General features: G+C 48.3%; 1 protein-coding gene across 1 annotated transcript in view; it reads right to left on the reverse strand.

Annotated features, from left to right (window-relative positions):
* Positions 1-457: 457 nt before the first annotated feature.
* loxl5a (lysyl oxidase-like 5a) overlaps positions 458-13596 on the reverse strand; it is a 47061-nt gene continuing 33922 nt past the window's right edge. The window contains exons 6-7 of the mRNA XM_078555713.1: positions 3959-4074; positions 458-1317 (exon numbers count right to left, since the gene is read on the reverse strand). Coding sequence (XP_078411839.1) covers positions 1311-1317; positions 3959-4074 — 123 coding nt within the window. The 3' untranslated portion in view covers positions 458-1310. The remainder of the gene's footprint in view (positions 1318-3958; positions 4075-13596) is intronic.

Raw genomic sequence — 13596 nt, forward strand, 5'->3', positions numbered from 1 at the left:
CAAATGGCCTTGTACTGCTAAAAATAGATTATTAGATCTTTTTGGACAGGCTGTGGTGTTACCACCATCTCTCTTGGACACTCATAAGAAGAGCCACTAGGTGATTTGGTCTCAACTGGAGTATTTTGTTTAGTTCTAGGCAACACACTTCAGGAAGAATGTGAAGCCATTAGACAGGGTGCAAAAAAAATTCACGAGAATGGTTCCATGGGTGACTTCAGTTACATGGGTAGATTGGAGAAGCTGGGGCTATTCTCCTTGGAGAAGAGAAAATTAAGAGGAGATTTAATAGAAGTGTTGAAAATCATGTGGGGTCTGAACAAAGAAGATCGGGAGAAAGTGTTCCCTTTGTCAGAGGGATTGAGAACCAAAGAATGAAAATGATTGGAAAAAAAAGCACCAACAACATGAGGAAAAACTTTTTTATACATTAAGTGGTTAGGATTTTTTTTTTTTTAATTCATTCATGGGATGTGGGCTTCGCTAGATGGGTCAACATTTATTGCACATCCCTAGTTGCCCTTGAGAATGTGGTGGTGAGCTACCTTGAACCATTGCAGGTCTAGAATGCACTGCCTGGGATTGAAGGCAGACTCAATGAAGACCTTCAAAAGAGAATTGGATAACTATCTGAGGAGAAAAGATGTGCAGGGCAGCAGGGAAAAGACAGAGGAGTGGGACTAGGTGAGTTGCTCTTGCAGAGAACTGATATGGACGCGACTGGCTGAAAGGCCTCCTTCTGTTCTCTAACCATATCTGTTGCAGTGCCCTGAGATTTTTCTCAGATCTTATCCTTCACATTTGATTATTAACCTATCTCTTTAGAGGTAATCTTGAACTGTATTCCCTAATTATCCTACAATCTACAAGATTTTCCAGGAGCTACATATCAAAATTGGAGAAAGATGTATTTAACTGATAATTCCAGCAAAACCATATTTCCCATAACTCAGCAAGACGTATGTTGAGTCAGGCCTCGCTCTCACTTTAACAGCACCTTGCTTCAGGGAGAACTATATAGGGAAGGAGAGGGGAGGAAGTGAGGGAGAGGAAGTGAAGGACAGAAATGTAGATCATGGAGGCTGCAAATTTGTATTAGAATTATCACCAAATTCTCTGCAGATGTGCAATGATTATTCTAAATTGACAACACTATGTTGTGGGCCTAAAGCAGAACTAAAATCACTGACTTTCTCCACAAAGCTATTAAATGCAATCGCAAAACTAAAGCAAAAAACTGGAGAGTACACACACATCTGACCAGTTATAGAATCCAGCAATTCATCATGTGGCACTCGGGTATCCCAACCTTAGAATCTGTTGAGAGAAAATGTTTTAAAGTATTATAATTGCTTGAAATTAATGCTCCTTCACCAGAATCAGCCTATGATAGCATTATCTTTGTGTCAAGGTTACAATCCTTTAATGGGCTGAATTGTTGGGCCCTGCCAAGAGACCCGAAAATTCCAGCAGCGACTGGTTTCCCAACCCCATTCCCGATGACAGCCATTTTTGCCAAGGCAAGTTTGGGACTTGCAGGGCACCTAGTTAGGCTGTGGCGAGGTTGTGGGGTGGGGGGTAGTGCTCCAGCAGGCTTACAAAGCCTCCCTGCCTGTCTGCCTGAGTGCGATGTAGCCAAAGACCACCGTGTTAAGAGATTCTCCTTCAGCATCTACTCCACAACCACAGTACTGGCCTGGCTGGTGAATCAGGTTTTTTATTTAAAGTTTTAGACAAGTCATGAGAGGGCACTTACTTCCACATCGAAGCACTCTCTGAGTTTTTACCCTTTACTGCAACCTGTTGTTCCTCTCAAGCAGGAAGGCCCTCCAGCTCCGAGAGCTCGCCCACTGCCCTTAATTGGACAGGAAACCTGTTTCCATGCCAATTAAGGGGCTCCTCCATGAAAATCCCAAAAAGTGACTGTTTTCCCTCTGGGGCAAGTTTGGGACCGGGGAACAGTCCTGTTTCCTCCCTGAGGGGAAAATACCTTAAAGGCCACTGTCAAGACTATTGCAGCATAGGGTGATAGGACGAATCTGGACTTGAAATTAAATGAGCTCCTAACTTCAATCATCCCACTGTGGGAACTACTGGAGGCACTTCCATATAGGAAGATGAAACAAGATAGTTGCATTGGAACTGTAGGTCATAGTTTAATAGACCTCTTTTATCTTCTTTATGAATTCAGAGATAGCCCTACCTTCTAATATGCATTGCTTCTTATAAACTGGATATCAAGAGGAATGCAAACAATTCTGAGTCGCACCCCAGGCAACATCCCATAACCTTCAATGGTTGTGTCATGATCAGAAGACAGGAAGGAATATATATATATATATATATATATCCATAACATCCTGACTACTTTATAAATGTATTACTTTTTTTAAAATGGACCATTGGCTGGACTGGTAAAATGGCCGCAGCTGACCATATGATGGTAGTTCTGGAAGTTTGAGCAGTTTAAACATGGACAAAGGCTAACTCATCAAACTCCTAGAATGTAGCACTCCTTGCATTGTATAAACATTCCAGCCAAGCCAACACAAAGGGCTAGTAGACGAGGCATCTACACCAGCTATCACTGGATAAAGGCTACTGGGATCCTCATCTTCAATGTTGTGCTCATGGTTCTATAGTTACCTGCTCAAAACACGATGGATTTTAACAAATGTGCCTCATTAACTGAATAGCTTGACCCGTAACCACCCTGTCATATGACCAAGACTTCAGCTGTTTGAACTGCTTTAGTTATATAGTTTTTGGATTCCATCTTCAGTTACGGTTTAACTTAAGAAGAGAAAACCGGACTTCAGGCTAGCGGCCTGCCTCTCTGACCTCCATCTCTCTCAAAGTCTGATCTTCAGAAAGAATCTGGTATTTTGCCTAGAGAGTGAACTAATTTCCAGGATACAAGAATACTTTGCTGCATCTTCAACAGACTCAACCTGCAAACAAATTCTTAATTTTATCATGGTCTTTGCCCTGAACCTCTTTCTTTCCCTTATCCCTCTTTTATTGTATGAATGCAAAAAGAGGCAGACGTGTGAAACCCCTTCCCGTGTTTTTGTGTGTGAAAAATTACCTAACCGTCTTATTTTACCCTATCTCGAGTTTGCTGTGGGCTTATTAAGAGAGGAATGGATCACTCCAAAATGGAAAGGTTGGGGAAAATACTTATAACGGGGGTAATCAGAAATCAAAAAAACACCTTTCTGTTTACGGATGAGTAGTGTGTGGAGAAATCAGAGCTATTCTAAGTTAAACCCCCTCCTGCCCAGAACAACTGGCAGAGCTACTAAGCATGATGGATCAAAGGGAAGGATGCAGCAATGGTCTTCAATTCATAATCTGGGTATGACTGCCCTGGAATATTGCATAAGGAAAAGGTTGGAGCAACCTTTGCCATTAGGGTTAAAGTAGTAAATCCAAGCCAGTTACAAGATGGAGCTGTCAGGCTGTGAGTGGAACAACGTAGACACATGGAGCTGCCGAGGCCCATAGATCAGTGGAGGGGAAATCAAACAAAAGCTCAAATGAAGAAAGGTTAAATAGTGAAAGATTATTTTCACTGGTCAATAAATCAACAGTATAGATCCGGTACTAGGAGCATGGAAGGATTACCTTCACGCAAGGAGTATCAGGTTATGGAATGTGTTACCTCAAGTAAGCACTGGAGCCAAGTCAGTTACACCATTTAAAAACAAGTTGAAAAAGAAAATAATATTCAAAATGTTTGAGAGAATGGGATTAGAATAAATAACTCCAATGAGGGAACTGACACAAACACAAAGGGCCAAATAGCTGCCTTCTGAAATTTTTATGATTATATTAGTGGTGCCCATTTATAAGAACAATGGACGACATCAAATATTGTAAATAAAAGTCCTATTGCAACCATTTTGGCGTCAAAGCCCCTAAAACTTCACCTTCAACTTAGCAAACCAATACAAACCTTGTAATTCTGCAGTTCCCGGCTGACACATAGCTTCCCGTATACAGAATATCACACCTGACAACATTGTTGGTCATATCTGACTCTGCAACCAGGAATCCTGGATTCACTGAAACCTACAGTAGGAATAACAAGGATTAGAGTAAAAAACAAAGTGTGAATAATTCAACCCCAAAGATCAGTTGGTGATTGCACAACTCAGTGTAATACTAATGGGGAAAATTTCAGGTGCTAAGGTAATTTATTTAGTTAGGGCAGTAAAGAAGCTATACTTGGTCTCACTCTATCTTCATTAAAGAGTAAAAATCAGTTCCCATTCTTGATCGCTTTGTGGTGATTTGTGCTGGAAAGTGAGCATTTCAGGGAAGATCATGATCAGCCTTGGCTATGTTTCCCCATTGACACTCAGGAGTAATGTAGCCCAACCTGCTGGGCGGGTTTAGGTCATGTCACCCATTTTATACCCTGCCAAGCCAATAGAGAGTAAAATTGGGTGAGGTATAAAACAGGTCCAAGACCTGAACCCACCCAATGGGTCAGATTAAAATTAGCCCCTCAATATCAAGTATCACACATGAAGGATAGTCATTTGCATGAGGTCCTAAAGGTGGTCTCTGCCTGTGGAAAGCGTACTCCAGCACCAGGGAACTGTCACCGACAGTCAGCGACTCTGAAACCCATACTTCAGTGTAAGTCAATGCCTGGGAAACCATTCCCCAATGAGAGAAAATGCCTGTGAACAGGAACTGAGAAAACTGAATTGCAGAATCAAAACATGTCCTGATGATTCTTTGATGGAAAATTTGCTTTTGTTAAATTTTTACAGGTGGGGAATTGTATGTTCTGCAGTGATTTTGTTCACCCCCAAAAATACAAAATCACCCTGGGTGCCAACTGGAGCGGAACATGCTTAAGAAATGTATAATGAGAAGAGCCCATTCATTGCATACCTGAATGTGCATTTCTTCCCTTACATCAGAGTCTATTATCCTGAAATTGGAGTGAGCCTGAATCAGGGTGTGAGCCCAGTGCAGTGCACAATGCAGACGCCTAATAGGGCCAGCAGCAGGGCCATGACAAATTTGTGTGCCAGCTCATTAGAATAGTACCAGTTTGTTGCTGACACCATTTTTGGCACCTGAGTGGCAATATGCTGATTGCGAGGGGTTAGAAAAACTGGTCAGTTCAGACATCGGCCAAAGGCATCAGGAGAGTCTGGGAGGGGTTGTAGGCAATTGGTGGCAGTTGCCCTCAGACTAATATGGACCTGAAAGAAACACTCTTGCACTTTTTGGCTGCAAAATATGGTCAGTGAAGAACATGAACCTTACCTTTCCAGTGGCAGCCTTATTGTTTGTACTGGCTCGCTGTCTAAGACCTTTCTGCCACAGCACACCGAGAGACTGGGAACTGTTTAGAGCCCCTCGGGCTGTACAGCTCAAAATGAAAGGCTGTAAATGATTGTAATATTGTTTGTACTGATGCACCTGGTGATACATTTTGTAAAAGTTTAACCAGATTGTACCCTTGTAAGGGTGTTTTTGAAATGGTTTGGAATGTGATTGAAGATATTTTATGAATAAAGTATATTTTTGCAAAAAAAAAAAAGCCTTATTGTTTGTACTGGCTCCAGAACATTGGAGACAACAAGGAGACCAGCGCACCCCAACTTTGCCTGCAACCTGAGGAGGCCAGTGCACCACAGCCCCTGGAATCTGGGAGCAGTGAGGTAATCATCGCACCCCAGCTCCAGGAAGCCGGGAACAGCAACACCCCAGAGGGGGTGAGTTTTGGAGAAGCTTCTCCAGCAAAGGTCATCTCAAAACCCGCTCTCTACGTGAACCTCCAGATGCCACCTGAGCAGAACACTGCCAAGGAGATCTACCTCAGCCCATCCAAAGTGAAGGAATTTGAGCTCACTACGGGTATGAAGGAGCAGACTAAAGGTTTGGGACTCTCAGAGACAGTGGGTTTGGTAGGAGAATAAATGCTTTAAAATGGGTTTAAAGATTGTATCCATAAATGTGCGTAGCATTAAATCTACTACGCGATGTGTTGTGACTTTGGACTACCTAGCCAAGGTCAAAGCTGACCTGTTGTTTCTGCAGGAGTGTGCGATACCGCACCTCAGCTCCTACAGGCAATGGTCACGATGGTGGTCCCATGGGCCATCGATCTGGTCGGGCGGAAATGACTCTCGTTTCTCCGGCCTGGGTATTCTGCTGCGGGGAGGCAACTTCACCGTCTCCGAGGTTAAGGAGGTGGTGGGCGGGCGACTCCTCGTAGCAGACGTAATGTACAAGAACGCTCCACTCCGGTTAATTAACGTGTATGGCCCGGCACAAGGGGCTGAGCGGCTGGAGGTTTTTCAGCAGCTCCCACTGCTGCTGGCGACCTCCAGGCCGGTCATTCTGGGCGGTGACTTCAACTGCATCATCGATGCGGCTGGACGATCCAGCAGGGCCGACAGCAGATTGGACGCTACGTCCAGATCCCTGATGGAAACAGTTAAGGATGCAATGCTGCACGACGTCTTCAGCAACCCTGCAGACGGAGCGCAGCGTAGATACACCTGGTCGCGGCCAGACGGGTCCATTCGTTCCAGGATAGACTTCCTGTTTGTGTCCCGTGCATTCACAGTCAGATCCACCGATGTCAAGCCGGTGTTCTTCTCTGACCACTGCCTCCTACTGGCGGACTGCCATTTGGAGAAGGACCTGAGGGTGGGCAGGGGGGCATGGAAGCTAAATGTGCAACTGCTGACCCCAGAGAACATTGAGGAGCTCAAGAGGGATTACAAAGGTTGGAGAACCGTGAAACCCCTCTTTGAGTCCCTGACACACTGGTGGGAAGCGATCAAGGGAAACATCAAGAGGTTTTTCATCCTCAAAGGCACCCAGAAAGCTAGAAAGGAACAGAGGGAAATGTCCCGACTCCAGAAAAACATGCAGAATCTGCTCCGGCTGCAGTCGATTGGGGGTCGATGTCAAGGAGGAGCTCCAAGAGGTGAAGAGCCAGCAAGCCTCGCACTTTGCCTCGGAGGCCTCCAAGATCATCTTCCGTTCCAGAGTCTGCTCCGTGGAGCAGGATGAGACGTGCTCACGTTTCTTCTTCCAAAAGGTACACAGAGAGAGCTCTGTGATCAGCAGCCTGAAGGAAGAAGACGGCTCAGTAAAGTCATCACGGTCCGACATTTTGAGGATCAGCAAATCCTTTTATGCCGGATTGTATGACGTGAAGCCCACGGACAGCACGGCCTCCCAGTCCTTCCTGTCCTCTATCACGGAGGTCTTAGACGACAGTACGCGGGAGAGCCTGGACAAACCGCTAACTCCTGATGAACTGACTAAGGCCCTTGAGTCCTTCGAGAAGAGTAAAACTCCCGGAAGCGACGGCTTGCCGGCGGAGTTGTATTCGGCTCTGTGGGACTTGATCGGCCCAGACCTGCTAGGAGTGTACGAGAGTATGCTCCTGGCCGGTAGTATGTCAGAATCCATGAGGAAAGGCATCATCACCCTCATCTACAAGCACAAGGGGGAAAGGGAGGAAATTAGAAATTGGTGACCCATTTCACTGTTGAATGTGGACTATAAGATTCTGTCCAAGGTCATCGCCAATCGGGTCAAATCCGCTCTGGAATTGGTGATTCACCCTGACCAGACCTGCACTGTGCCAGGCAGGAAGATCTCTGACAGCCTCGCGCTGCTCAGGGATACGATTGCCTATGTACAGGACAGGGGTGTGGATACCTGCCTCATCAGCTTGGATCAGGAGAAGGCCTTTGACAGAATATCGCACACCTACATGGTGGATGTGCTCTCCAAAATGGGGTTTGGGGAGGGAATTTGAAATTGGATCCAACTGCTCTACACTAACATCAGTAGCGCAGTCTCAATCAATGGGTGGGAAACAGATAGCTTTCCGATTAAATCTGGAGTCAGGCAGGGCTGTCCTCTCTCGCCTGCTCTTTTTGTGTGTTGCATAGAACCCTTTGCCGAGTCCATCAGGAAGGATCCGGGCATAAGAGGAGTGACGATCCCAGGCAGTGGAGGCACTCAGGTAAAAGCCTCCCTGTACATGGACGACGTCGCCGTCTTCTGCTCGGATCCGCTGTCGGTGCGCAGACTGATCCACATCTGCGACCAGTTCGAACTGGCCTCGGGAGCCAAGGTAAATCGTGGGAAGAGCGAGGCCATGTTCTTTGGGAACTGGGCTGACCGATCCTTTGTCCCCTTCACTGTCAGGGCTGACGGCCTGAAGGTGCTGGGGATACGGTTCGGAGGGACCAGGGCATGCGTTAGAAACTGGAAGGAGCGAGTGGCTATGGTGAAAAGGAAACTGGGCATGTGGGAGCGACGCTCCCTCTCCATTGCGGGTAAGAACCTGGTCATCAGGTGTGAGGCACTCTCGCTGTTGCTGTACGTGGCGCAGGTCTGGCCCATTCCAGACTCCTGCGCGATGGCGATCACTCGAGCCATCTTCCGCTTTATCTGGAGGTCGAAAATGGATCGTGTCCGCAGGGACGCGATGTACAAGCCTCTAGATAAAGGGGGAAAAAACGTGCCCAACATCGCCCTCATACTGATGGCCACCTTTGTGTGTGGCTGCATCAAGCGGTGCGTAGACCCTCAGTATGCAAACACCAAGTGTCACTACGTGCTGAGGTTCTACCTGTCCCCGGTGTTGCGAAGGATGGGTCTGGCCACGCTGCCGCGGAACGCTCCAAGTAGTTGGACCGTGCCGTACCACCTGTCCCTCGTGGAAAAATTTATGCAGAAAAACACCTTTGACCACAAGTCCATCAGGCAGTGGTCGGCACGTAACGTCCTAGAGGCCCTGAGGGAAAAGGAGAGGGTGGACCCTGTGGGATGGTTCCCCGAGCAGACTGTCAAAGTCGTTTGGCAGAATGCCTCATCGCCAGAACTTTCCAACAAGCACCAAGACGTGGCTTGGCTGGTGGTGAGAAAGGCCCTCCCCGTCAGATCCTTCCTACACGCCAGGAGTCTCACCCCCTCTGCACGTTGCCCTCGAGGTGGCTGTGGTGGGGAAGAGACCGTTGTTCACCTCCTTGTGGATTGTGCCTTTGCAAAGAAAGTCTGGAGAGAGATGCAGTGGTTGCTGTCGAGGTTCATCCCGAGCAGTTCTGTGACACAGGACTCTGTGCTCTACGGGCTGTTCCCAGGGACGCACACCGAGACAAACATCAACTGCAGCTGGAGGATCATCAACTCGGTGAAAGACGCGCTTTGGTCTGCCCGAAACTTGTTGGTCTTCCAGCACAAAGAGTTGTCCCCGACCGATTGTTGCGGACTGGCACAATCCAAAGTCCAGGACTACGTGCTGAGGGACGCACTAAAGCTTGGGGCAGCTGCCGCAAGGGCGCAATGGGGAAGGGTCGCTGTCTAAGACCTTTCTGCCACAGCGCACCGAGAGACTGGGAACTGTTTAGAGCCCCTCGGGCTGTACAGCTCAAAATGAAAGGCTGTAAATGATTGTAATATTGTTTGTACTGATGCACCTGGTGATACATTTTGTAAAAGTTTAACCTGGATTGTACCCTTGTAATGGTGTTTTTGAAATGGTTTGGAATGTGATTGAAGATATTTTATGAATAAAGTATATTTTTGCAAAAAAAAAGCCTTATTGTTTGTACTGATGCACCTGGTGATACATTTTGTTAAAGTTGAACCGGATTGTACCCTTGTAATGGTGTTTTTGAAATGGTTTGGAATGTGGTTGAAGATATTTTATGAATAAAGTATATTTTTGCAAAAAAAAAAGCCTTCTCGGGCAGCCGCCGCAAAGGCGCAATGGAGAAGGGTCGCTGTCTAAGACCTTTCTGTCACAGGGCACCAAGGGACTGGGAACTGTTTAAATCCCCTCGGGCCGTACAGCTCAAAATGAAAGGCTGTAAATGATTGTAATATTGTTTGTACTGATGCACCTGGTGATACATTTTGTAAAAGTTGAACCTGATTGTACCCTTGTAATGGTGTTTTTGAAATAGTTTGGAATGTGGTTGAAGATATTTTATGAATAAAGTATATTTTTGCAAAAAAAAAGCCTTCTCGGCCATACTTACCTGGCAGGGGAGAGACCATGATCATGGTTCTGCCAGGGCAAGGTCGTGAAGCAAATGCTATAACCAATTGAACTCCATACCATGGGGTATCAAACACCGTCCAAGTCACGGTGAAGGACAGCGAAGGAGGAACACCTATGGATCGGGCCTTCTTCGCCAGGAGAATCTTGTTAAAAGTGTGTAGTTTTGAAGCTGCGGAGATCTACACCCTGCAGGACTTCCCCAGCGCTGGATATTTTGATGTGTCGTTCAAGCGAGTGGCAGACTGCGTCCAGCTCCTGAGGGTGTTCAAGGAGAAGAGAGACCTGCCGGAGATGAAGATCCTGACAGCGGAGCAGCTCTTTGCTCTGCCGTTGCAACGGGACCGGGTGGTGACGGTGCATCTTTACAACCCCTTCGTCCCTGTCACCGACGTGCTCACCTTCCTCACCAGGTACTTCGATAAGGTGGGGAGCTGCACCGAGGTTAGAAACGATTTGGGGATCTGGACAGGTAAACGCCAGTTTAAGGTCACGCTCAAGACCGATGGTAAGGGAGCTACCTTCCACCCTCCTACCAGATTCGCTATCGGGGGAAGCCGTCGCTACCTTGTCTACGCTGGGCAACCCAAACATTGTCGCTCATGCGGCAAGGCTGGTCATGTGGCGGCCAACTGCAGCGCCTCCCTCTGCAAGAACTGCAAACAGGAAGGGCACCAGACCAAAGACTGCAAACAGGCTAAGTGCTGCAACCTGTGCGGTGAGGCAGGCCACCTCTACAGGACCTGCCCCAAACGCTGCCTCACCTACGCACAGGCAGCCAAAGCCAATGAGGGGGAAGCAGAGGCAATGCTTCGTGTCACTACTATCAAGGAGACTTGCAACACTCCAACCACCAAGGCCCCCAGTGAGAACAACGGGACAAAGGAGGACACAGAGAGAGACAAGGTGGAGGAAAAGATTGAGGCAGCAGACAGCCAATCAACAGCACTGCCCCCTGAACCTCCTACTCCTCAGGAGAGCGAATCAATGGAGGAGGAGGAAGCAGTGGAAAATCAGCAGGGGGAGTGGCAGCTGGTGAAGAGAGCCAAAAGGAAGAAGGGGCTAAGAAGGGACCAAGCCACTTCCCAGACAAGTGGCAAGAGGTGCCTCCCATCCGATACGGATGACAAGGGCAGCTGCTCTTCGGACGAAGAAGGGCAAGGGCGGCATCTACAGAAGAAGTGGCAAAGCTCTAGGGAGTTGGAGGACGAGACACCCGAGCTCCAGAACATTGGAGACAATGAGGAGAGCAGCGCACCCCAACTTTGCCCAAAACCCGAAGAGGCTAGCACACCCCAGCCCCAGGAATCTGGGAGCAGTGAAGCGCTCAGCACACCCCAGCTCTGGGAAGCCGGGAGCAGCAACGCCCCAGAGGGGGAGAGGATTGGAGAAGATTCTCCAACAGAGGACATTTCAAATCCTGTTCTCTGCAGGAACCCCCAGATGCTACCTGAGCAGAACATTGCCAATGGAGAAGTTCAGGACAGTTTCCTCAGCCCATCCAAAGTGAGGCAATTTGTGAACACTATGGGTATGTAGGAGCAAACCAAAGGTCTGGGACTCTCAGAGACAACAGGTTTGGTAAGAGACTAAATGCTTTAAAATGGGTGTAAAGATTGTATTCATAAATGTGCATAGCATTAAATCCACTACGCAATGTGTTGCGACCTTGGACTACCTTGCCAAGGTCAAAGCTGACCTGTTGTTTCTGCAGGAGTGTGCGATACCGCACCTCAGCTCCTACAGGCAATGGTCACGATGGCGGTCCCATGGGCCATCGATCTGGTCGGGAGGAAACGACTCTCGTTCCTCCGGCCTGCGTATTCTGCTGCGGGGAGGCAACTTCACCGTCTCCGAGGTTAAGGAGGTGGTGGGCGGGTGCCTCCTCGTAGCAGACGTGATGTACAAGAATGCTCCACTCCGGTTAATTAATGTGTACACCCCGGCACAAAAGGCCGAGCGGCTGGCGGTCTTTCAGCAGCTCCCACTGCTGCTGGCGACCTCCAGGCCAGTCATTCTGGGCGGTGACTTCAACTGCATCATCGATGCAGCTGGACGATCCGGCAGGGCCGACAGCAGATTGGACGCTACGTCCAGATCCCTGATGGAAACAGTTAAGGATGCAATGCTGCACGACATCTTCAGCAACCCTGCAGACGGAGCGCAGCGTAGATACACCTGGTCGCGGCCAGACGGGTCCATTCGTTCCAGGATAGACTTCCTGTTTGTGTCCCATGCGTTCGCAGTCAGATCCACCGACATCAAGCCGGTGTTCTTCTCTGACCACTGCCTCCTACTGGCTGACTGTTACTTAGAGGAAGACCAGAGGGTGGGTAGAGGGGCATGGAAGCTAAATGTGCAACTGCTGACCCCAGAGAACATTGAGGAGCTCAAGAGGGATTACAAAGGTTGGAGAACCGTGAAACCCCTCTTTGAGTCCTTGACACACTGGTGGGAAGCGGTCAAGGGAAACATCAAGAGGTTTTTCATCCTCAAAGGTGCCCAGAATGCTTGAAAGGAACAGAGGGAAATGTCCCGACTCCAGAAAAACATGCAGAATCTGCTCCGGCTGCAGTCGATTGGGGGTTGATGTCAAGGAGGAACTCCAAGAGGTGAAGAGCCAGCAAGCCTCGCTCTTTGCCTCGGAGGCCTCCAAGATCATCTTCCAGAGTCCAGAGTCCGCTCCATGGAGCAAGAGGAGAGGGGCTCACGTTTCTTCTTCCAAAAGGTACACAGAGAGTGCTCTGTGATCAGCAGCCTGAAGGAAGAAGACGGCTCAGTAAAGTCATCGCAGTCCGACATTTTGCGGATCAGCAAATCCTTTTATGACGGATTGTATGACGTGAAGCCCACAGACAGCACGGCCTCCCAGTCCTTCCTGTCCTCTATCACAGAGGTCTTAGACAACATACACGGGAGAGCCTGGACAAACCGCTAACTCCTGATGAACTGACTAAGGCCCTTGAGTCCTTCGAGAAGAGTAAAACTCCCGGAAGCGACGGCTTGCCGGCAGAGTTGTATTCGGCTCTGTGGGACTGGATGGGCCCAGACCTGCTAGAAGTGTACGAGAGTATGCTTCTGGCCAGCAGCATGTCAGAATCCATGAGGAAAGGCATCATCACCCTCATCTACAAGCACAAGGGGGAAAGGGAGGAAATTAGAAATTGGTGACCCATTTCACTGTTGAATGTGGACTATATGATTCTGTTCAAGGTCAAGTCCGCTCTGGAATTGGTGATGCACCCTGACCAGACCTGCACTGTGCCGGGCAGGAAGATCTTTGACAGCCTCGCGCTGCTCAGGGATACGATTGCCTATGTGTAGGACAGGGGTGTGGACACCTGCCTCATCAGCCTGGATCAGGAGAAGGCCTTTGACAGAATATCGCACACCTACATGGTGGATGTGCTCTCCAAAATGGGGTTTGGGGAGGGAATTCGCAATTGGAACCAACTGCTCTACACTAACATCAGTAGCGCAGTCTCAATCAATGGGTGGGAATCAGATAGCTTTCCTATTAAATCTGGAGTCAGGCA

The sequence above is a fragment of the Cetorhinus maximus genome, chromosome 13 (assembly GCF_964194155.1).
Source record: "Cetorhinus maximus chromosome 13, sCetMax3.hap1.1, whole genome shotgun sequence".
Classification (NCBI taxonomy): domain Eukaryota; kingdom Metazoa; phylum Chordata; class Chondrichthyes; order Lamniformes; family Cetorhinidae; genus Cetorhinus; species Cetorhinus maximus.